The sequence below is a fragment of the Hypanus sabinus genome, chromosome X1, assembly GCF_030144855.1.
Source record: "Hypanus sabinus isolate sHypSab1 chromosome X1, sHypSab1.hap1, whole genome shotgun sequence".
NCBI classification, from domain to species: Eukaryota; Metazoa; Chordata; class Chondrichthyes; order Myliobatiformes; family Dasyatidae; genus Hypanus; species Hypanus sabinus.
The window spans coordinates 17,107,804-17,133,976 of NC_082738.1; the positions used below are offsets into that span (position 1 = coordinate 17,107,804).

At 43.2% G+C, this 26,173-nt stretch overlaps 1 protein-coding gene across 1 annotated transcript in view; it reads right to left on the reverse strand.

Annotated features, from left to right (window-relative positions):
• kmt2d (lysine (K)-specific methyltransferase 2D) overlaps nucleotides 1-26,173 on the reverse strand; it is a 248,352-nt gene that overhangs the window by 156,106 nt on the left and 66,073 nt on the right. Inside the window, exons 8-16 of the mRNA XM_059955967.1 lie at nucleotides 24,377-24,548; nucleotides 23,922-24,036; nucleotides 19,380-19,567; nucleotides 18,611-18,762; nucleotides 12,569-12,676; nucleotides 10,699-11,783; nucleotides 3,307-3,417; nucleotides 2,922-3,029; nucleotides 233-337 (exon numbers count right to left, since the gene is read on the reverse strand). Of these exons, the coding sequence (XP_059811950.1) occupies nucleotides 233-337; nucleotides 2,922-3,029; nucleotides 3,307-3,417; nucleotides 10,699-11,783; nucleotides 12,569-12,676; nucleotides 18,611-18,762; nucleotides 19,380-19,567; nucleotides 23,922-24,036; nucleotides 24,377-24,548 (2,144 nt within the window). The remainder of the gene's footprint in view (nucleotides 1-232; nucleotides 338-2,921; nucleotides 3,030-3,306; nucleotides 3,418-10,698; nucleotides 11,784-12,568; nucleotides 12,677-18,610; nucleotides 18,763-19,379; nucleotides 19,568-23,921; nucleotides 24,037-24,376; nucleotides 24,549-26,173) is intronic.

Sequence of the window (26,173 nt, forward strand, 5' to 3'; positions counted from 1 at the left end):
TTTTGCTCATTTCCTTTGGAACTTATTAAAATATGAAATTTGGCTTTCCAAAATGGGTGCATTTGTGCTGTAAATCAACACATTTCAGCTGTAAGCTCCTACAATGCCAGTTCTCTACTGATGCCAGATATTTTCTCCTTTATTGCAGAGAAATATCTGGCATCAGTAGAGAACCACCGGTCTATCATCTAGTGCATAAAAAATGACTATCTCCCTTTCTCTTCCTCCATACCTTACTATTAACACAATATGGGTGATAGCACTGCCCACACTGTGAACAGGCCAACAGCTGTCCTTCCATTCCTCGTCCAAAGCTCCCGCATACAACACACATATCCTGAAAAATAACAAAAATATAGTATTACAAGTCATTCTTCATTTTCTCTTAGCACATAGACATTTACAATACTATCAACATATTGAATTTTCATGTCATATCTGCACATTGACAAGTGAAAGATCCAGTCAACATGCAGAAACTCAACCTGCGCAGTGCATCCAGCTCCAATACTATTATCAAATTTAATACCTGAAAGATTAAAAGAATGGGTAAATCGGATCCAAAATTGCTTTAGTGATACAAGGCAAGAGGATGATGGTGGAGGGTTATTTTAGTGACTGACAGGAATCGGTGCTGGGAGCATGATTGCTTAACATATACATTACATGATTTGGAATTGAATACAGGAAGAATGATAAGTAAATATACAGGTGTCACAAAATCTCCAAGAGCTCTGAACCATGAAGGGCTTAGTTAATGTGCATTGGAACTTCATAGTCATTGGGTTTAAAAAAAAACTTGATTCCTGCACAAACTGCAGACGCTAGAAATCCAAACAACACACACAAAATGCTGGAAGAACTTCAGCAGCCAGACAGCATCTATGGAAAAAGAGTACAGTTGACGTTTCAGGCTGAGACCCTTCACTCGAAACGGTGACTGTACGCTTTTCCATAGATGCAACCTGGGCTGCTGAGTTCCTCCAGCACTTTGTGTGTGTTACCTTTATTCCTTGTTCTTTCTCAGCACAATTCCCAAAACATCGTGCACTAGTTGATGTGGTATCCAGCAAATTCCTCAAGAGTCCAAATCAAAAATTATGATATAGATTGTTTGCAGTGTTGATTTAATACCTTTAAGAGTTCTCTTCTAACACTCCAATGCTCCTCTCAGGAACATCTATTACCATAATTGCACACAAAGACCTTAGAAGGCCCATGAATGAGACAACCCCTGAAGCCTCAATTCCCTTGCTGAAACCAAATGTATTCCGATAGAAAAATCGTGTCAGGTACTCGGATAGAAAAATGGTCAGTAAAGACTTCAAAATATGTTACATTTAAAGGGATATGCATTTAAAAAAATCCTGAACAAGATGTGATGATACTAAATTAGGGGATCTTGTTGATAGCAAAGTAGGTTACAAGAATTGCAAAGAGATTTTGTTCAGTTAAGGAGATAAGTCAAAATCCATTTGCCATTCCTGGGCTGGTGGCACAGTGGCATCAGCACTAGACTTTGGGGCGAGAGGTCCTGAGTTCGAATCCGGCCCACTTCGAACAATTCAAAAGATAGTAAAGGTGGCATTTAGCATACTGGCCTTTATTAATCAGGACATTGAGCTTAGGAGTTGGGACATCATGTTGCAGTAATACAAGTCATTGGTGAGGCCATACTTGGAATACTGCATACATTTTTGGTCACCTTGTTGTAGGAAAGACACACCAAGAGAGATTAACAAGGAATTGCCTGAGTTATAGGGACAGGTTAGCTACACTGCACCTTTATGCCTTAGACCACAAAACCATAAGAAATAGGAGCAAAATTAGGCCATCTGGCCCATCAAGTCTGCTCTGTCATTTTATCATGGCTGATCCTTTTTTCTACCTCCTCCTCAACCCCAGTTCCCAGCCTTCTCCCCGTAACCTTTGATGTCGTGTCCAATCAAGAACCTATCAATCTCTGCCTTAAGTACACCCAATGGCTTGACCTCCACAGCTGCACGTGGCAGCAAATTCCACAAATTCGCCACCCTCGCTGAAGAAATTTCTCCACATCTCTGTTTTGAAAGGGCACCCTTCTATCCTGAGGCGGTGCCCTCTTGTCCTAGACTCTCCCAACATGGGAAGGATCCTTTCCACATCTACTCTGTCTGGGCCTTTCAACATTCGAAAGATTTCAATAAGATCCCCCTCATCCTTCTGAATTCCAGCGAATACAGACCCAGAGCCAGCAAACATTCCTCGTATTTCATTCCTGGATTCATCCTTGTGAACCCCCTCTGGATCCTCTCCAATGCCAGCAAATCTTTTCTAGGATGAGGGGCCCAAAACTATTCACAATACTCATGGTGAGGCCTCACCAGTGCCTTATAAAGCCTCAGCATCACATCCTTAAGTGGAGGAGAATGAGAGGTGACCCGATAGAAGTTTATAAAATTATGAGTGGTATGGATAAGGTAGACAGTTATAGTCTTTTGCCCAGGGTTGGGGGAATCCAAAACTAGAGGGCACAGATACAAGATAAAGAGGAGAGAGATTTAAGAGGCCTGAGAGGTAACTTCTTTAATCAAAAGGTAGTAAGTACCTGGAATAAACTGGCAGATGACATGGTTGAGACAGGTACAATTGCAATATTTAAGAGGCATTTGGAGGGAGGGGCCAAATGTGGGAAAATGGAACTAGCAGGGAGGGTGCTGTGGTCTGTGTGGACCAGTTAGGACAAAGGGCCTGTTTCCCAGCTGTATTATTCTATGACTCTGAAAATGAATTCAAAAAGTTGAATTTTTCAAAATTAAGTCCAACTTCACAATAAATTTTTGTTCTTCATCATAGGTGCATTTAATCAGGGGGCAATGTTCAGAATCTTATTCTCATTGGATCACATTAGATAACTTAATCAACATCCTGAGAAATCCTACCTGCAGGAGAATAAATTTGTCCTCAGTGGAGAAGAGGACCACTGTATTGTGCATTGTATCATCATCATCATCGTCATCTTTACTTGGAGACGTATCTACACCTGTGGACTAAGACAGGAAACAAGGAGATCAGCACTAGAAAATCTACATTAAGTGATATTTAATTTTGATGATTTCCACAGTTAAAGATTCCTGAATTGCTGAGGAAAACATTCTGAATTTGACAAGAAAGTTCTCTCATACAAGATCAACTTCAGGATGGATGCAATTTACAGTAGGAAGTGATGAGCAAGTTGGTTTATATACCTAAAGAGTTAAAAGTATGGCATCTTTGGGTATTCAGGCACACATTGCTGTACTGTTATCCAAACCATTCTTTTCTTACCCCCAAAGACTCCAAAATTCCCGATACAGACTTCAAGCGTGATCGCCCTCGCCCTCGTCCAACGTGACCACCACGTGGTCGCTTTTTACCTGGAAAACTGTTACAACGACCCTGTTGAAGAAGAAGAATTATTTGCAAAATACCCTTTCAAAAAAAAACATTTCTAATGAGTTTAAAGATAAATATTATCTCAGTTTATTTCTTGCTAAATCAGAAGACAAGCTGAAACAGCTATAGGTGGAAGAGGATTCTCCCTTGTATTGCTATTCTGGCTTTGAGTACCAGAAACCTATGGCAAGAAATTATTCATTTAGTATCATATAAATCAACAGACACAAGGCAATGTACACAACATCAAATAATTTAATGAAAGACTTCCACTTATATAGAATATAGTTACTTATTGCAGGTGAATTCAACTGCTTAAATTGTTTTGGTTGGAAAGTAGAACGATTGAAAACTGACAAATTGTGGTGACCCATTTCCTGGCACATCCGAACCGGCTCACAACTAGATAGCCTACGGGGGTTTGCGAGCACAGAGCTTTGGAGCCTCTGCGCCACGGGGGGCAGGTTGAGGGAGGCTTAAAAGTGAGGCTGAAGATTTCGAATAAAGTTTTTCCTTCGACTGCAGTTACCGACTCCGTGTCGTAATTTTAGCGCTGCATGTAGCACACCGCTACAATTGGTGACCCCGACGGTCCAAACGATTTTTGGACCAGAAATGACCGACGCCGCCTCTGTTCATGCAGTTTCGTTGAAACTGCCAGGTTTCTGGACACAGCGACCGAACCTATGGTTCCAGCAAGCCGAAGCCCAATTCCACGTTTGCCAGATCACCTCAGAAGACACCCGCTACTACTACGTGGTGAGCTTCCTCGACCAGGACACAGCGGCCCAGGTCGCGGAGTTCGTACAGTCGCCCCCGGCAGACTGCAAGTACATGGAATTCAAAGCCCTGCTCCTCAGGACTTTTGGACTCTCACGGCGCGAGCGGGCTGCCCGTTTACTGCACCTGGATGGCTTGGGAGACAGACCTCCATCGGCTTTAATGAATGAGATGTTGTCTCTGGCCGGAGGACACAAGCCCTCCCTCATGTTTGAGCAGGCATTCCTGGAGCAGCTGCCCGAGGACATACGCCTGCTGCTGTCCGACGCGGATTTCAGTGACCCCCGGAAGGTGGCAGCCCGGGCGGACTTGCTGTGGAACGCCTAAAAGGTGAGCTAAAGTCCATCGCACAGATCTCCCAGCCACGCTCCCAGCAGCAAACCAGTCCAGGCCCGGCCGCAGAGCCCGCCAACCCCCGGCCCAATGAACACTGGTGCTTCTACCACCAGCAGTGGGGCGCAGAAGCCCGCCGTTGTCGCCCGCCCTGCAAGTTCCCGGGAAACGCCAGGGCCAGCCGCCGCTGATGGCTACGGCGGCTGGCCATCGGGATAGCCTCCTGTATGTGTGGGATAGAAGGTCGGGGCGCCGGTTTTTGGTCGATACTGGTGCCGAGATCAGCGTTTTACCTCCGACGAGTTATGACACCCGCAGCAGGGCACCGGGTCCCCCCGAGGGCCGTAAACGGCAGCACGGTAAGGACCTATGGCACCCGTCAGGTGCAGCTACAGTTTGGCTCCAGCCAATTCACGTGGGACTTTACACTGGCCGCCGTAGCCCAACCGCTTCCGGGTGCGGATTTTTTGCGGGCTCACAGCCTACTGGTCGACCTGCCCAGGAAGAGACTGGTACACGCCGAGACCTTTCAGACGTTCTCCCTGGGTGCAGCCCAGTTGCCAGCCCCTCACCTCGGCTCCATCACGCTGTCCGACAACAACTTCACCAGGGTCCTGGCAGATTTCCCATTGGTTCTGGCACCGCAGTTCACAGCGGCCATGCCCCGACACGGCGTACAGCACCACATCCCGACCCAAGGACCACCCCTCCACGCCCGCGCTCGGCGGCTTCCCCCGGACAACCTCCGACTGGCGAAGGAGGAGTTCCAGAGGATGGAGGAATTGGGGATCATCCGGCGGTCTGACAGCCCATGGGCCTCCCCCCTGCACATGGTGCCCAAAGCGACGGGAGGCTGGAGAGCGTGCGGCGACTACCGCAGGCTGAACGAGACCACCACACCGGACCGCTACCCTGTGCTGCACATTCAGGACTTTGCAGCAAACCTGCACGGCGCACGGATCTTCTCCAAGGTAGACCTCGTCCGAGGGTACCATCAAAACCCGATGCATCCTGACGACGTCCCCAAAATGGCTCTCATCACCCCGTTTGGCCTTTTCGAGTTCCTCCGCATGCCGTTCGGCCTGAAGAATGCCGCGCAGACGTTCAAGCGGCTAATGGACGCGGTGGGACGGGACCTGGACTTCGCGTTCATCTATTTGGACGACATCCTCATAGCCAGCAGCAGTCATCAGAAGCATCTGTCCCACCTCCGTCAACTCTGCGCCCGACTGAGTCAGTACTGTCTTACAATCAACCCCGCCAAATGCCAGTTCGGACTCGATACCATTGACTTCCTGGGCCACAGGATTACTAAAGACGGAGCAACCCCTCTGCCCGCTAAAGTAGATGCGGTCCACCACTTCCCCCGACCCACCACGATCAAAGGCCTTCAGGAATTCGTAGGTATGGTCAATTTCTACCACCGCTTCCTCCCTTCAGCTGCCCAGATCATGCGCCCCCTGTTCGCCCTGATGTCGGGTCCGAGCAAGGACATTACCTGGGACGAGGAGTCCGCCGCCACTTTCGTTCAAACGAAGGAAGCTTTGGCGAACGCCGCAATGCTAGTACATCCCAGAATGGACGCCCCTACCGCCCTCACAGTGGACGCATCTAACACGGCAGTCGGTGGGGTGCTGGAGCAACTCATTGCAGGTCACTGGCAACCCCTGGCGTTTTTCAGCAAACACCTGCGGCCACCCGAGCTCAAGTACAGTGCTTTCGACCGGGAACTGTTGGCGCTCTACCTGACAATCTGGCATTTCAGGTACTTCCTAGAAGGTCGGCACTTTACTGCGTTCACGGACCACAAACCGCTTACCTTTGCGTTTACAAAAGCGTCCGACTCCTGGTCGTCCCGCCAGCAACGCCACCTGTCCTACATCTCTGAATACATGACGGATGTCCGCCATGTCTCGGGTAAGGACAATGTCGTGGCTGATGCGCTCTCTCGCCCTACCGTTCATGCCCTTTCCCAAGGGGTAGACTTTGAGGCACTGGCAGAGGCACAGCAGGCAGATGAGGAGATTCCGAGTTACAGAACCGCAGTCTCCGGTTTGCAGCTCCAGGACCTCCCCGTGGGCCCGGGTGAGAGGACCCTACTCTGTGACGTCGCCACCGGCCAGCCCCGTCCCGTCGTCCCGACAGCCTGGCGGCGCTGTGATTTCGACTCCATTCATAACTTGGCGCATCCCTCCATCCGGACGACTGTCCGGATGGTTTCCAGCAGGTTCGTTTGGCACGGACTCCGCAAACAGGTCAGTGAATGGGCCAAAACGTGCATGCGCTGCCAGACGGCCAATGTGCAGCGGCACACCAAAGCCCCACCGCAGCAGTTCCATCCCGCCCACCGGCGTTTCGACCACATTCATGTGGATATCGTGGGCCCCCTGCCAGTGTCGCGCAGAGCGCGGCACCTCCTGACTATCGTGGACCGGTTCACAAGATAGCCAGAGGCGGTCCCGCTCACCGACACCACCTCCGAATCTTGCGCCCGAGCCCTGATCACCACCTGGATATCTCGCTTTGGTGTACCGGCCCACATTACCTCCGACAGAGGCGCCCAGTTCACCTCCAGCCTGTGGTCAGCTATGGCCAGCCTTTTGGGGACTCAGCTGCACCACACAACTGCCTACCACCCACAGTCGAACGGGCTAGTGGAGCGTTTCCACCGTCACCTGGTCGGCCCTCATGGCCCGCCTGCGAGAAGCCAACTGGGCGGACGAGCTTCCTTGGGTCCTACTCGGCATCTGCACAGCACCCAAGGACGACCTGCACGCCTCGTCGGCCGAGTTGGTATACGGCGCGCCCCTGGTCGTCCCCAGGGAGTTCCTACCAGTCCCACGGGGGCAAGAGGAAGATCCCGCAGCAGTCCTGGGCAGACTACGCGAGAAGCTCGGTAACCTGGCCCCCATACCCACTTCACAGCACGGGTGGAACCCGACCTGCGTACCCAAAGACCTGCAGAACTGTAAGTTTGTGTTTGTACGAAGGGGCGGGCATCGGCCACCACTGCAGCAGCCATACGAGGGACCGTTTATGGTGCTCCGGAACAACGGGTCCACGTTCGTGCTGGACGTTGGGAGGAAAGAGGAGGTTTTCACGGTGGACCGCCTCAAACCGGCCCATGTGGACCTGTGCAACCGGCCGAGTTTCCGGCACCTCAGTGCAGAGGCCGACCTCCCAAGCAGGTTCCAGCCCAGACTGTGGACATTGGGAGGTGTATCGCCGGTTCTTGGGGGGGGGTGGGTTATGTGGCGACCCATTTCCTGGCACATCCGAACGGGCTCACAACTAGATAGCCTACGGGGGTTTGCAAGCACAGAGCTTTGGAGCCTCTGCTCCTCGGGGGGCAGGTTGAGGGAGGCTTAAAAGTGAGGCTGAAGATTTCGAATAAAGTTTTTCCTTCGACTGCAGTTACCGACTCAGTGTCGTAATTTTAGCGCTGCATGTAGCACACCGCTACAAAATCATATTTATAGTGTCAATGACTAGTGCTAGATATTGTATAAGTAACTGCAGCAGTGAAAAGGATTGCGAGATGATGCTGGAAATACAGAACTGAGTTTTGTCAGTGTACACACATAAAATAATCCTACACTTATGAATGGTATCATCAAGGGTCAACATATAGGCAAGCAAGGTGGCTCCAGCATTGTGCTCAAGTAGCAAGAAGAAAATTAGTTACAATTAAGTGCAGTACTGAGAGAATGCTGAGTATTAGGAGTTGCAATCAATTAGACAAGGCATGTATAAGATCTCACTGATGTCTCAGCCAACACCCATCCTTCATCAAATACAACAACAAAAAAATTATCTGGATGTTTCGGGTCAGGACTGTGTCAGAATTATCATTGTATTACTGTTTGGACCTCCTGTGACCCTTATATTAAAAAAGCCATTATACTTTAAAATAGCTATAAACAAGCGATGAAAGTGCTTTATGACACTGAAAATGTGAAAAGTGCTATATTTCCATAACCAAGAGTAACTTTAAGAGTAATTAGTAACTTTAATTACAGCCACTGGCAAACCTCAAAAAGTAACTCCCCCTCTCTTCCCATACAGATGCAGCTTTCTTGCAAATAACTAATTATTTAAAATAATTTAGCAATTAAGGACAGATAGTAATGTGTGTAATCAATGTGGTCTAGGATGAACACATGTGAAATGGCAAATTAAGTTAAGGGATGAGACAGCAAATAACTACAAGATTAATGAATAAACAGCTTTTCTTATAGGATTATGATTCTTTGAAACACTTTTGCCTCAAGAAGAAGTGGAAGTCAAATCTTTGATCAATGAAGCAGAGATAGATTTTTTTTAAATTTAGAGATACAATGTGGAACAGGCCCTTCTAGCCGAACGAGCCATGCCGCCCAGCAACCCACCTATATAACTCTAGGCTAATCACAGAACAATTTACAATGGCCAATTAACCAACTAACCAGTAAATCTTTTTGGAGGAAACCAGAGCACCCAGAGGAAATACACAGAGTCACAGGGAGCAGGTACAAACTCCTTGCAGACTGCACTAGAATTGAATTCCAAACTCCAACAGCTATAATAGCATTGCACTAACCACTACACTACAAAGTACCCTCTACTTGATAAGTATGGAGTGAAAGGTACCGTGGGCAGAATGGAAGTGGAAATAAAGTTAAAATCGTATCAATCAGGACCCGACTAAGGTGCTGTGCAGACTGAGGGGCCACGTGACCTACAGTACCTGTGCTCTCGAATATCTATGACCTTTTTACACACTTCTATTACTTTAAATTTTTAACATCTGAAATCTTATGCTTATATGTTTAAGATCATTTAGCAAAGGCAAAAATCTGAGCAGAAGTACTTAAAATTGACACTCACAGAAGAACAAACTGCTACTTCATTTTCTACTTCCCTAACTCTTCTGGCTTCAGTCTCTTTGCCGTCTGTTCTGAAATTGTTAGGTTGCGTTCAAGAAAACAATGAAATAGCACGCTGTTGTCTGATAGCATTTTCAAAAGTCTGCAGTTACCCCGTCCACAGTGATCTGCCCGAGCAGCGTTTTCAAAAATACCCACCCTGGAAAGCGTCTCTGAAAAGCTCCGGTTTCAGGGGACAAAAACGCCCTTTTAGTGTGGACGGAGGGTAAAAACGAAGAGAAAAAGCTTCGGTAACAGATTTATCCGGTGTAGTGTGGATGTAGCCTTAGAAATAACATGAGCTGGAGACAGTGTCAGGAAAAGTTAAAGGTGAAAGATACTGATTTAGGAGAGCAGGGATACATTTAAACATGCTACTTGAGATAGAGACACTATTTACATTACAACAGATAAGGCTCTGAAATTTAGCTTAGAGGCTAATAAAAAGTTTTGTTGTGAAGGGCAATAAAAGACAATGTCCCTTGATTCACTGATTCTGCAATAAGAAGCTAATTTAGAGGCCCTCCATTGGTTGGGGTTGACCATGGATGCCTCATCCTGGCTGTCTACATGATATGCAAGCCAAGGTAGTACGATATGGAGAGTAAGCTGTTGCTCATGTAGCAGGCTCCACTCTTCACACAGTTGATGAATTCAAAGGAACAGCAGAGACTGATACAGTTTGGCACCAGTGGCATTGCAGGAGCTGCCAGTCAACATCAAACACAATGTAGGACAGCCTTAGGGACTCCATCTCTGGATTTTTCCCCTCAGGATTTACTCACAAAGACTTCCCCATGAGTGGGTATAGCTGCAAGGTAACAGAGGATTGAGATCAGAGTTGTTCTTCTCCTAGATAAGTTGCTAACTAGGACTGACAAGCCCCATCTGACCGAAGCTAATTTAGAAATGCCACAAAAACTGATGAGAGGCAAAGAATGCTTATGTTTAAAAAGGAAAATTATATTACTTGAAGTAGAGGGAGGAAGCGAGCAGTTCGGGATTAAGTTTCAATTGCTCCAGCAGGTTAAATAGATTTCCTTCTGTGAACTACACAAAATGGACAGCCACTTGCTTAATGCATGCATGCTTAATGTCCGAGCATGTCTTGTTAGCTGATTTACAATTGCCTTCAATGAGCCCAAGTTTTTTAAGAGGAGAAAAATAGTGTGTGTACATAGAAAAGCCTACATTTAATTACCTTCATTTACAACATTGCTCTGTTTTAACTGCACATGGCAAACCAACTGTATTCCCCCATCCTCACCTGTTTGACTCGTGGCCGACCTGGTGAAAAACGCCTCTTCATAACTGCAGGCTTGCCAGATTCACCTTTCATCATACCAGGATCAGCTGGCAAAGAATCTTCTGTTTCCGTTATCCGCAGGTCTGAACTTAATTTTTCAGCCTCATCTTCCATCCTTGGAGAAACATCATCTGTTGCTGTCATACAAATATCCATTGAAACCAAGCCTGCATCACGGTCCAAAGTATTTGCAAAATCTGGTTCCAAGCCAGTGCTAGTTGAGTCAGTTTGACTTTGATTTGACATTTCCTCCACAATCTCAGATTTAATCAGCGTGTTACAGGCAGAATCTTCCCTTACAACATCCTGGATTTCCATCTGAGTATCTTGCCCAGTCTTCAGCCTATTCCCTGCAGATATAACCTCCATAGGAGTCACATCATCAACATCCATCTCAACAGGATCTTCCTTGGTCTCCATTCCATCGGTGACCATGTCAGAAACTTCACCTCTATGCTCAGAGCCACAAGTTGAATCAGCAGGAATATCACAGGGGTCAGTTTTATTTTTATGGATTCTGCCAGTCTCCTGCTTGACTAAAACAAAAGAGGCACCATCTAACTGTGTTTCAGCAGAAATACTGACAGAATCCATCAGGTCAGAGTCTGTGGGAAGATGATCGACTTTTGTCTCCTGTGGAATGGAACTACTGGAACTAGCATCAATATCTGCACTAATGCAAGTCTCTGCCTGGTCAAAAAGAGGAACAGTTCTTTCCATTTTTGTTTCTTGTTGATCTGTCTTATCTGAGCTAAAGGATTCTGCAAATTCTTTTTCTGCAGACGGAGAATCCACTGCACTTTTAATGCTGTCAGATTGTGGACCATGCATCACAGTTTCAGAAGTGTGATGAATCTCTGTGTTATGAGCAGAATCGAATTCCTCAGTAAGCTTGTCATGCTCTAATTCTTTCTCTGTAGTTAAGCCCCTAATTCCATTTTCCTCCAAAGAAGCAAGAGATTGGCATTCCACCTGTTCCGTGGTATTAATTTCTGATAGTTGTTTTGAAATTTCCAGTTCCACCTTACTGTCCGTATTGATAGAATCTAACAAAACAAAAATTAGCACATTTGTGTTAGCTCTTTATTACCGACTTAAGTTGCAACATTTTTGATAAATTTTCCATTCATATCTTTCAAAACACAAATGAGCTCAAAGATCAGAGTTCTTGAATTCATTGGAGTCCAAGTACCTAGTGTCGTGGAGTAATTTGGTTTTATGTAGTTACATCTGTCTTCAGAAGTTTTAGTACAACTTCTATGAGGTGGCATAATCTAATAATAAATTTCAAAAAGAACATCTGGCTAAAACTTACTGATAAATTTAAAAACATAAAAACAATGGTAATTTAACCACTGTTGACCATAAATTTAACCCATAATTATGATTTTATTCGTCCTCCACGTGCACAATAAATTCTTTCAGCTTTTACTCATTACAAACTTCATTCTACTTTGCCCAGCAATGGTCATATTCCAACATTATCCCAGGTAGTATGAATGATGAAAATCTGCAAGGTACTGGGGACAACAGGGGGTCAGGGTAACCAAACTACATCTTGCAGAACTAATGCGCCATCTTATTCTTTCATTGCACAAGGTCAATATTCTGTACTTCCATACTTAAAACCATGTAAGTGAAACCAAAAAAATTGCAGCAGTCAAAAACAGAGACAAAATGGATATATTGGGCAATAACATATTGAAAGTATTTCCTCTTTTCTAATGGAAATAAATTAACGTGTACAAAGGGACATGAAAAAATTAAAGTTGCAAGCCAAAAGCACCTGTCAAAACCAATTAAACAGACCATTTAAAAACAGACTTCTCACCCTCCTGTTCATGCAAAGAGTCTTCAGCAATACATTCACTCAATTTTTCTTCTGGTTTCAAGTCCATTTGCTGCTTTCCAGTCAACTCTGTTTGTTCTTCTATCTTCTCTGCTCAACAGAAATAATACATTTCAGGTTGCTTAAAATCTCTTTTAATTTAAAGGCTATTGTAACAATAGTGCAGCTTCTAAAAGCATGAATTTCCAATACCGCAAGCTATGACAAGTTCAATATGCACTTCTTGAGCTAAGCAATATCGGAGTGCCATCTTCGAACAAGTGGAACACATCATAGTTGAACAATCCATACCAGGACATGGGTAAGAGAGCTACCTTTCAATCAGGACGGTGATCGACATTTTAAAGGCATTGTTTCACAGTAATTCACAAAGAAAGCTTTGACCAGTGACCAATCATCATCAGGGATTGATTAGCAAGAGCAAATTAAAGGAAGGCAGTGGTAAGTACAGTGACCATCGTCACAGCGGCCATCGTCTGAGTAGACAGAGTCAGAGTGGTCATTTTGAGGCTTCAGCTCTGAAGCTTCAGTGAACAGCAAGCAAAAGAAAAGCTCTAGGTTGTGTTTTTTTCAGTTCCCTTCTTTATATCTGCTCAGCCAGGACAGTAGAGATGCCAGACAAGATAGATGAATGCCCCTCCCGCATCCCGGAGGGAGACCTCCAGTGTCCCTGATGACTACATCTGCAAGAAGTGCATCCAGCTGCAGCTTCTAACAATCCACATTAAGGAGTTGGAGCAGGAACTGGAGGAACTCCAGATCATTTGGGAGGCTGAGGAGGTAGGAGATAGGATATACAGAGAGGTAGTTATACCCAAGTTACAAGACACAGGAAACTAGGTGACCATCAGGAATGAGAAAAGGATTAAGGAGCCAGTGCAAAGTGCCCCTATGATCTCTGGCATTGAGTCTGCCTGTGTGACTCATAAGGAAAGGGGGGAGAAGAGGCACACTGTGGTGATAGGTAGTTCATTAGGAGGTTCTGTAGGCAAGAACAAGATTCCCGGATGGTATGTGGCTTCTTGGGTACCCAGGGTCTAAAATACCTCAAATCGAATCCTCAGGGTAAGCCCCCAGAAGTCATGCTCCACGTAGGTACCACTGACATGGGTAGTACAAGTAACAAAGTAGTGACCTCCAGAGTTGTGATCTCAGAATTGCTACTCATGCCACATGCTAGTGAGGTCAGAATTATTTAGATTATACAGTTTAATATGTGGCAAAGGAGTTGGTATAGGAGGGAGGGCTCCAGATTTTTGGATCATGGGGCTCTCTTCCAGGGAAGGTGGGACCCTACAGAAGAGACAGTTTGCACCTGAACTGGATGGAGACTAATATCCAAGCAGGAAGATTTGTTATGCTGCACAGTGGGGTTTAAACTAGAGTTATGGGGATGGGCACCAGAGAGCCAGAACAATTAGCGATGAGATAGAGGCAGATGTTCGCAAAACCTCAGGCAAAATTAGGAATCAAAAGGTTGTGCATGGTGTGACTAACGTCTTGCACTGCGTATATTTCAATGCAAGAAATATCATAGGAAAGGCGGATGATAGTGCTGAAGATGAGGTAGCAGGTTTATAAACAGAGGCAACATGTACTGAGGAGAGGCTGATGATGGGGCAAAGTTGCAGTCAACAGAATGAGTAGCAACATAAAAGGCAGGCAAAATAGAAAGCATGAATACAGTACTGGAGGTGTGAAATTTGAATGTGCACAGTACAAAATAAGGTAGATGACCTTGTAGCACAGTTACAGATCGGCACGTATGATGTTGCAGGCATCAGTGAATCATGGCTGAAAGAAGATTATAGCTAGGAGCTTAACGTCCAAGGATACACATTGTATCAAAAGGATAGGCAACAAGGCAGAAGGAGCGGCTTTGCTCTGTTGGTAAAAAATGAAATTAAATCATTAGAAAGAGAGGGCATAGGGTCAGAAGTTGTTGAATCTGTATGGATAGAGCGACGGAAATGCAAGGGTAAAACTCCTAATGGGAGTTGGATACAGACCCCCAAAAAGCAACAAGGATGTGGTCTACAAATTACAACAGGAGATAGTAAATACATGGCAAAAGGGCAATATAGTCATGGGGGATGTCAATATGCAGGTAGAGGAAAATCAGGTTGGTGTTGGATTCCAGGTTGGGGAATTTATAGAAGGCCTACAAGATGGCTTTTCAGAGCAGCTCATGGTTGAGTGTATATATATATATATATCCATCCCAAATAGAAAGATGACCCAACCGTGGCCAACAAGAGAAGTCAAAGCCAGCATAAAAGTCAAAGTGAGGATATATAATAGGGCAAAAGTTAGTGGAAAATTAGAGGATCAGGAAGCTTTTAAAGACAACAGACTGTAACTAAAGAAGTCATTAAGGTAAAGATGGAATAAGAAAGTAAGCTAGCCAATAATACTAGAGGATATCAGAAGTTTCTTCAGATACATAAAGTGTAAAAGAGAGGCAAGAGTAGATATCGGACCACTTGAAAACAATGCTGTAGAGTTAGTAATGGTGAAAAATAAGACTATAAGATATAGGAGAAGTAGGGCCATTCAGCCCATCAAGTCTGCTCCACCAATCATGGGCTGCTCCAATTCTTCCAGCCATCCCCCCACTCCCCTGCCTTCTCCCCATACCCTTTGATGCCCTGGCTAATCAAGAACTTATCTATCTCTGCCTTAAATGCACCCAATGGCTTGGCCTCTACAGCCGCTTGTGGCAACAAATTCCACAGATTTACCACCCTCTGACTAAATTAATTTCTCTGCATCTCTATTCTAAGTGGACATCCTTCAATCCTGAAGTCGTGCCCTCTTGTCCTAGAATCCCCTACCATGGGAAATAACTTTGCCATATCTAATCTGTTCAGGCCCTTTAACATTCAGAATGCTTCTATGAGATCCCCCCTCATTCTCTTGAACTCCAGGGAATACAGCCCAAGAGCTGCCAGATGTTCCTCATACGGTAACCGTTCTATTCCTGGAATCATTCTCATGAATCTTCTCTAACCCTTTCCTTGTTGGAGATCGCAGATGAACTGAATAAGTATTTTGCATTAGTCTTCACTGTGGAAGAGACTAGCAGCATAGTGGAAGTTACAGGTGTCAGGGGAATGAAGTTTTGTGAAGTTACCATAACTAGAGAGAAGGCTCTTGGGAAACTAAAAGGTCTGAAGGTAGATAAGCCACCTGGACCAGATGGACTACACCCCAAAGTTCTGAAAGAGGTAGCCGAAGAGACTGTAATGATCTTTCAAGAATCACTAAATTCTGGAATGGTTCCGGAAGACAGGAAAATTGCAAATGTCACACCACTCTTCAAGAAGGGAGAGAAAAAGAAGAAAGGAAACTATAGGCCAGTTTGTCTGACTTCAGTGGTTGGGAAGATGGTGGAATCGATTATCAAGAATGAGGTCTCAGGGTACTTGGAGGCACATGATAATAGGCCACAGTCAGCATGGTTTCCTCAAGGGAAAATCTTGCCTGACAAATCTGTTGGAATTCTTTGAAGTAGTAACAAGCAATATAGACAAAGGAGAATTGGTTGATGTTGTGTACTTGGATTTTCAGAAGGCCTTTGACAAGGTGGCCCACATGAAACTACTTAGCAAGCTACAAGCCCATGATATTACAGGAAAGATTCTAGCATGGATAAAGCAGTGGCTGATTGGCAGGAGACAAAGAAAGGGAGCATTTTTTTGTTGGCTGCTGGTGACTAGTGGTGTTCCACAGGGGTCTGTGTTGGGACCAATACTCTTTATGTCATATGTCAATGATTTGGATGATGGAATTGATGGCTTTGTTGCAAAGTTTGCAGACAATATGAAGATAGCTGGAGGGGCACGTAGTTTTGAGGAAGTAGAGAGGCTACAGAAGGACCCAGACAGATTAGGAGAATGGGCAAAGAAATGGCAGGCAGAATACAGTGTCAGGAAGTGTATGGTCATACACTTTGATAGAAGAAATGAAAGGGTTGACTATTTTCCAACTGGACAGAGAGAAGATACGTATAACTGAAATGCAAAGGGACTTGGAAGTGCTTGTGAAGGATTCACTAAAGGTTAATTTGCAGGTTAAGTCTGTGGTAAGGAAGGCAATTACAATGTTAGCATTCATTACAAGAGGACTAGAATATAAAAGCAATGATGTAATGTTGAGACTTTATAAGACACCTGTGAGGCCTCACTTGGGAGTATTGTGAGCAGTTTTGGGCCCCCTATCTTAGAAAGGATGTGCTGAAGCTGGAGAGGGTTCAAAGGCGGTTCACAAAAATTATTCCAGGATTGAATGGCTTGTCATATGATAGCTCTGGACTTATATTTACTGGAATTCAGAAGGTTGAGGGGTGACCTAACTGAAGCCTGTCAAACTGTGAAAGGCCTAGGATGTAGAGAAGATGTTTCCTATGGTGGAAGAGTCCAACACCAGAACACAGCCTCAGAATAGAAGGGCACCCCTTTTAGAACGGAGATGAGGAGGAATTTCTTTAGCCAGAGAGTGGTGAACCTGTGGAATCCACAAGCAGCTGTGGAGGCCAAGTCTTTATGTATATTTAAGGCAGAGGTTGATAGATTCTTGATGGTCAGGGCATGAAGGTATATGGGAGAATCAGGAGATTGGGGTTGAGAGGAAAATTGGATCAGTCATGATGAAATGTTGGAGCAGACTCAATGATCCAAATGGCCTAATTCTGCTCCTATATCTTATGGTCTTATAAAACTATCCATTTATAGATTGAATTACCACCACAAAATCTAGATACTTACAAGTCTTCTGCTGGTACAAGCGTTACACAAAATCATAACATGGGAGCAGTTGAACAGTGTACTGTAAACAAGGATTGGCTTGTTAAGGCCTAAATAAAATCATGAAAAACTCAGCACCATCTATTCTAGCAATGAACTGCTATTATTCATGTGGACAAAGGACCTAAGTAGCCAAAGACCAGGAGTTCCAAATATTGCACAATTTCCAGTTGGAGTGGCTGCTCATCCCAGGATTTGGCTGAGTGGCAGCTCACTTCAGCTAGGAGTCTCTAATAAGATTTTCAATCTAGACCACTTCCAAAGCCTACTAATAAGAAAAATTTTTCTTTTCCATTTCACTCCTTCCCCAACAATCATTCAAAAAAACAGAAAAGGCAAAAATTTTTTATAAACATAGCTGTTTACCTTCCTCCTAGAGGGTAGAGGATAACGATCTCTTGGTCTCATATGTCAAAAAGCTAAACACGTTTCCTCCCTGTCCTCCTGCATTAATTATTGTACTTCAAGTTAATTCACATACGCCTATTGCTAATAAAAGAAAAATCTGGCAGGGAGACCTGATAATGGATGGTCATTCAAGGAATCTTACATATAATTACATCCGTCTGTACCAGCTCTTTGAAGAGTTCACTAAAACTGAAATTCATGCCATCAAGAGACCTGTCATCACCATACTGTACCCCAATGTTGTACAGTGGCAGACACATGTCAACCAATATAGTATACCTACATCTACAGCCAAATAGGTACCCAACCTGGTTCAGGTCCAGAAGATGTGACTGAACCCAACATGATTCTCAAGTCTGCTCTTCCCAGACCTGGCATCAGGTTCCAGATCACAACATCCTCCTTGTCAAATGTGCTTCTGCCAGATGACGCCAAAATATGATCCTTTTAAGAGACTGGGTTTGTCCTGCAGATTTCCAATAATTGTTGGCAAGCCTTTGGCAAGGGCAACTAGCATAATGAGCAGACAGATAGGACAGGAAACTTCCAAGGGCAAAAAGGATGGTAAATGTTCATAACCTGGACAGTCCCATCCAACAGACCAAATGTCGTGATTCAGTAAATGGAAGTGGGAAGTACAGTTTCTTGACCAAGATGTTCACCTATGGTTTCCGATGTCATGATTTCAAGTAAATCTTTTGAACCAGAGTAGTAAAAATATCTTCATTCTTTGCAAAAAAACATTTTCACCGTTGTCATGCCAGTAGAATTAAACTTTTCAAAACAAACAATTAAATCTATTAAATCATACCTGATGCCGCTGACTCAAGTTTCAATTGCCTTTCATCAACAGGCTTAGGAGATGAAAGCCCTGTATTTTGCACTGGGTTTTTACACACTGAACATGTGTATGGGTGCCCTGGCAAGTTGAGAGATGAAGGGCCACAGTTTGCATGGATCCACCTGAGAATTTAAAATATAGAACTTTAAAGTGGACGTTAACAAAATAGTGGTTGGATTATTATTCTACTCAATCCTATTCACAGTCACTATTATCATTTGAATCCTTGGTATCAAATTGGAATAATAAAAATACAAAACACTCTTCTACTAGAGAAGTTATGCACAAGCATCACTGACACCACAGGCTGATCTCTCACACCATATAAGAATCCTAGCTTAAAAGCTGAAGGACATGAAAATAATAGAAAGCAAGGTGTCCCCCAAAACTAATTGAAAGAGAATGAGTGCAAGAGCGGTTAATGCAAGTATTAAAAAAGTTAATTTGAAGTGGAAGTAGATTCACATGGAGCATGACCATTACAACTGAATAATTGGGTTAAATAAAATGTTTACTGCAATGAAAATTGCATACAAGACTTCATCTCTGCTTTCGGTTGAAAAACTGAAATTCCACCAACATTTGCTTGGAATCCAAATACATTACCACTAAATAAGAGGATGAAATTTTCAAGTTGTTACAGAGAAATCACAATGATATGATTTATGATGGAGCAATTGACAATGATGGCTGCAATTTTTCCAGACCAAATTAATAATCATTATCAGAAGCCACTTACTTTTGGCATATATGGCAGCTTAAAGTGTCACCTGTTTGACCATTTGTTTTACCACATATCGTACACACGGCACTATTCCTGTTCTTTTGCCAATAACATTTCTCACAAATTGAGTAGTTCAGATGCCACTGTGTATTAGCATGTTTCCCTGCAGATCTTGAACCACAATCACTGCATACACGACAGTTCTGCAGAAAAGAACAAGTCTTTTAATGATTTGGCTTAACAGCAGTTTCTCTAATTAGGAAAAATAAAGTTGGAAGAGTTCTACAATCTACAAACACAGGACATTCAGTCTCTCACAATCCTCATTTTGAAAAGGAAACAAATCAACCCAGAGTACCCAGCCACAAAACTGCCTGCTCACTCTCCACATGCACAGAATGGAGCAAGTCACTTAGAATTCAGGGAAGTTGATTCCTAAGACAAAGTTTCAAATTAATGAGCATCGCTTTAAGTCCCTTCCGCATCAAGCCACCTATAAAAGGTGCATTATTTGACATTAAATTAAATAAAAGAGCTCATATCCAAACAGGTTTTTTCTCCTGTTAATGGCAACTAAGGCATCACAGTAGTACAGCAGGTGGCGCTGCTGCCGCACAGTTCCAATAAAACCCAGGTTCAATCTTGACTTTTGGTGCATGCTACATGAAGTTTGCAAATTTGACCCATGACTGCATACATGTCAAAGATGTGCTAGTCATTAACTGGCTGCTGTAAATAACCCCCAGTGTTAACAGGCAGAAAGAAAACTATGATGGGCATGTTAGAAAGAATATTTACAGGGAACTAAGTGGGAAAATGGGACTAATGGGATCACTAAGTATCTGGAGTGACTCTCTGGATTTAATGGTTTCCAGCTCTATAGCAACAAAATGGAGGGGGGGGGGAACCTCCATTAACAAGATTCCTCAAAATACTTTGCCCTCATATTTAGTTATTTTTTTAATGGAAGGTGGCTGCAAAATTTAAATGGTGCACATAATACATATGTGCTGTATCTGAGATACATTCAATCTAGGCACATTAATGAACCATGCAACAGCAAAAGAAAACACTGACAAAGTTGTGAGACAATTTTGAGGTCAGCTGGCTCGTTTCTCAGCTTGAGCTGCCACATCAAAGCAATGCTTTATAAATGAAAGAACAGGAAAATAATGGCAACCCATGGGTCCCATAAGGAGGAAACACAAACTTTTTAAAATAATATTTTAAATGCCACAAGGATTTATAAAATACCTCCTCTTTTGGCCTGCATGGACACAATGCTCTGAATGTCCATTCAGAGCATAAATTTCAAAGATTCCCACTGTCATACTGTATGAAATAGGCACTTTGGCTTATTTTCTAGTAAGAATACTGGAAAGATGACAGTATCTATCATTAAGCAGCCACACCACCTGGAACATGCCCTCTTCTCATTCCTATCACCAGGGTAGAAATACAGGAGCTTGAAGACCCACACTCAACACTTTAGGAACAGTTTCTTCCCCTCTGCCATTAGATTTCTGAATAGCCAATGAATCCATAAGCATGACCTCATTATTTGTCTTTTGCACTGTTTATTTTTTATTGCAACTTCTAGCATTTGTTTTAATGTCTTGCACTGTATTGCTATCACAAGCAAATTTCATGACATATGCCAGCAATAACAAAGGTGATTCTGAATAAAGTTTAATAGACAGACTGCAAATAAAATTTTTAGTTGGAAGAACAGATGAAAAAAATGAACAGGTAAAGATCTAATTTTTATTTTACATTCATAATACCTTTATAAAAATGTTTTGAAAGAAGTGGTTGTGTTGTAGACAAATTAGTTATCACATTGCAAAATTCCATATATTCTAGAAGAGTTCAGACAGATTGGGATTTGTTTTTAGAAAACTTTAGCATTTATGAATGAAGCAAAGAAAGAAAACAGGGAACTACAGTCAGTGGAAGGAAGAGTGCTCTAATTATTAATAGCAACAGGGTGCTTAGAAAATATTAATATGATAGAGAAGTATCAACATGAATTTCATTAAAAGGAAATTATATTTTACAAATTTATTAAGAGTTTTTTTTTGAAGTTGTAACTAGCAAAATAGTAAGTGAATCAGTGGATGTGATGTACTTGGAATTTCAGGCCTTCCCTAAGTTCTATACAAGAATTTTTAAAAATTTGTGTACACAGCATTGCAAGTAATAAATAGGTGTGGAATAAAAAATGGAAAACAGAATAGGAATAAACTGGTCATTTTTGGGTTTGAAAGCTGTGACTACTGGGATTGATGCTGGAGCCCTAGCTGTTCATAGTTGCTATGATTTGGGTTAGGAGCACAATATATGCATTTGCTACTGATAAAACTAAGTGACAGAGTAAGTTGTAAGGAAGATATGGAGGGACTCTGGGAATAGTCTAAATGATTGGACAAGGATATGACAAATTAAGCGTAATGTGGAAGAATGTAGGGTTATGTACTTTGTTACAAAAAATTAGAGAATACAAATTTTGGAGACAGGTTGAAAGGGACTGTCACACAAGAGAAATTAATGATCTGGGTACCTGTAAACAAATCACTGTAGGTAAATCTGCAGGAAGAGCAAGCAATTTGGTAAGATGGCCTTTCCTGCAAGAGGATGAGAAGATATCTTACTGGAACTATAGGTCCCTAATGACACTGCACCAGTAATATTCCAGTTACAGGTATAACTAAGAAAGAAAATATTTTCAATAAAGAAAATTCAAGGAAGGCTTCCCTGATGGTTCCTGGGGCAGGGAAGAGTATGGGATTGGATTTGTCCTCAGAGAAGAGATTAAGTGCAGCCTTTGAATTTCTGAGAATGAGAAGTGCTATTGATAAAATGTACAAAATTATCATGGAGTTGAAAAGTCACATTTAGGGATGCTATTTCCTCTGGCTGGGGTATCCAAAATCAGGGTGTTAGGGTCTCAGAATAAAAGCATGAGTATTTAGAACTAACATGAAAGATATTTTCTTTACCAGCACCTTTCAAATTCCCTACTCACAAAGTTTGTAGAGGTTCGGTCACTGACATTTTTAGACAAAAATCGATGTGTTTCAATATTGTGAGAATCAAGGTACATGACATTAGTGCAGGAATCTGATGGTTACACAAACTTACTGAATAAAACTGTAGGACAGGGTTCAATCAGCTTACTCCTGATTCTGTTTATTATTTTTGTCACCCAAGAAAGTAAAGCAATATATCCCAAAATTCATGACCACCAGAAGCAAGTGAGCTTAGCAAAGTATTTTACAATTTCTCAAATACCATGGTGGGATTCGCTGGACATGGAAAGATTTGGACAATATATTTTTAAAGGAAAACCAGCCTAGCTGTGAATTATGCAAACAGAGCAGACAGAAGATACCATGCAAACCATTCTATGAACATAGTAAGAGCACTAAAATGCTGAAACAGGTCCTTTGGCCCCACTAGCCCATGCGAACCTGACCTTTTGCTTAGTCCCTTCTAAATGCACCCTGACTATGCTCCTCTAAATCCTTCCCATCCATCGACCTACCAAAATTCTCTTAAATGTTACAACTGAACTGAGGTTTACCACTTTCTTCTCAGATTCCCTTAAATATTTCACTTTTCATCCTAAACCTACAACCTCTAGTTCTAGTCTTACTCAAATTGAAGGGCAAGAAGCCTACATGCATGCACCTTTCTGTACCCCTCATAATTTTGTACATCTCTAAAAGATTTTCTATCGTTCTCCTGTGATTCAGTGAATAAAGTCCTAACCTATTCAATCATTCCCTATAGCTCAGGTCAAGTCCCAGCAACAACCTTGTAAATTTTCTCTGCACTCGCTTATATTTTTCCTGTAGACAGGTGACCAGAACTATGCATGATACTCTAAATTCAGCCTCACCAACATCTTGTACAGCTTCAACACAACATCCCAACTCCTGTACATGACTGCACTGTCATCTACATTCAGTGGCACCTTTAATAGGTACATTTGTACATCTTCTCATTTAATGCCAAATATCTAATCAGCCAATCACGTGGCAGCAATCCAATGCATAAAAGTATGCAGACATGGTCATGAGGATTAGAGCATTAAATGTTGGGTTCAGGCCCAACATCAAATTAGGCAAGGAATGTGATCCAAGTGACTTTGACCATGGAATAATTGTTGGTGCTAATTGGGGTGCTTTCTCTCAGAAACTACTGATCTCCTGGGATTTTCACATGCAAAAGTTTAAAGAGAACGGTGCAAAAAACAAAAAAGATATCCACTGAGTGGCAGATCTGTGGGCGAAAATGCCTTGTTAACAAGAGAGATCAGAGGAGAATGCCCAGACTGGTTCATGCTGAAAGAAAGGAGACATTAACTTAAATAATCACACGTAACTCAAATAACCAACACTGGTGTGCAGAGAAACATCTCTGAATGCACAACACGTCAAACCTTGAAGTGGATGGGTTACAACAGCTGAAGACCACACCAGGTTCCACTCCTCTACCTGATAAAGTGGCACTGAGTGTATATCTGCTTGTAAAAGAACACGTGTACAGACCCACCTTGCATTTCCAGCTATCAGTAGGCAGTGACTCCATTGCTGGTTTCAAACAAAACGTATGATAGCCCTTGTCACACGCATCACACACCAGCATCATCGTGTCCGCACCAGGCTGCCTACATGGAGACAATAGGAGATGTTACAACTTCATCTTTATCTATATAAATCTGTAATATTACTATACTTTGTTGACATACCGTAAATGTAAATACCAATTTTTCATTCAATATGATACTACTTAATGAGCATCATCACATAAAACCAGTCCAAAAGAAAATTGTCTGACTATAGTAAAACTATATAAATAAATCTGATTATCCAATATGGTCAGATTTTTCTTCTTATAGCCTTTAATACTCTAATTGCATAAACATATTTTCTTAAATTTTCATTCATCTTTACTTAACAATAGTGCATCACTGATGCAAACTGCGTCTACTTGAAACAGTTACATACCTGCAAGTCTGGCACACTTTGCACTCAGGACATTGCCAACCAGCACGCTTAACTGGTGTCACTACAATTTCCAAGCATGCACCATGATAGTGCAGTCCACAACTGGTACAGAAGAGAAGATCTAGGAGATCCCCTGGAGCATCACACACACCACAATTTGCTTCATCTTTTGCTAAAAAAAAACGAAAATACATTATGACTGCGGTTTTAATGATTTGCTGCCAGTGACCAAATTCACATAAATTGGGAATTCGAACAGATAGTCTTCCAGCACATTTATTTCATTGTTTGATCTTTTTAAATTGTAAACCAAGCTAGTCCTACGTTAACCTCTTGGAAAGTCTTCCTGGCTGCTAAGGAAAAAAATATCCCAAGCCTTTCACAGACACTAACCACTAAGCAAACCAATCCACACATCATATTGCTTGTGGGAGCTTGTTGTGTGCAAATTCACCATCATATTCTACAATAGTGGTGGCAGTTCAAAAAGTACTTCAAAATCAGAATCGGGTTTATTACCACCATCTTGTTTGACATAAAAATCGCAGTTCAGTGCAAAGCATAAAACTGCTATAAAGTACACAATTAACGTAGTGCAATACACAAACACAAGATATTCTGCAGATGCTGGAAATCCAGAGCAACACACAAGAAATGCTAGAGGAACTCAGCATATCAAGCAGTATCCATGAAAATGAATAAACCGTCAACGTTTCAGGCCGAGACCTCTCAACAGGACTGGAAAGGAAGAGGGAAGATGCCAGAATAAAAAGGTGGGGGGGGAAAGAGGAGGACAGCTAGAAGGTGAAAGGTGAAGCCAGGTGGATAGGAAAGGAATCTGATAGGAGAGGACGATGGACCAAGGGAGAAAGGGAAGGAGTGGGGGATACAGGGGGAGGTGATAGGCAGGTGAGAAGGTAAGAGACCAGAGTGGGGAACAGAAGAGGGAAGGGGAAGGGGGAAAAATTAGCAGAAGGAGAAATTGATGCTCATGAAATCAGGTTGGAAACCACCTATCCGGAATATGATGTGTTGTTCCTCCACCCCGAGAGTGGCCTCGTCGTGGCAAATGAGGAGGCCACGGACCAACACGTTGGAATAGGAATGTGGATATGAATTAAAATAGTTGGCCACCAGGAAATTCCGCATTTGGCGGATGGATCGGAGGTGCTCGACAAAGCGGTCCCACAGTTTATATTGGGTCACACCAATGTAGAGGAGGCTGCATTGGGCGCACTGGATACAATAGACAACCCAAAAAGATTTACAGGTAAATTGTTGCATCATCTAAAAGGACTGTCTTTTAGGTTAGCTGGTGGCACAGTGACATCAGCACCGGACTCTGGAACGGAGGTTCCCAGGTGCGAATCCAGTCGGGCTGTTCCCGAGTATGCTTTCCATCCGTGTCATGTTGAGTGTTGAGCTCACAACTTGACCTCGTAAAATAAAGAAAAATACTGCAAAATGTCTGTGTGAGGAGTGGCGTGTCACACAGTCTTTCGTTCCACGCATTGTAAGGCATGAAAATGCCCCACACTGGCCTCTCAGGCCTGAGTCAATGTCATCATCATCATCTTTGGCCCAGAATGGAGATGAGGGAGGTGGTGAATGGGCAGGTGTAGTAGTTCTCTCGCTTGCATGCATATATGCCAAGAGAGATACTAATGAGGAGGGACAAATGGACAAGGCGTCAAGGAGGGAGCAATCCTTGCAGAAAGCAGAGAGCGGTGGGAGACCATGAAGTTGCAGAGAGTGATGTGCTGAATGCAAATGCTCATTGTGTGGTAGGTAAGGACA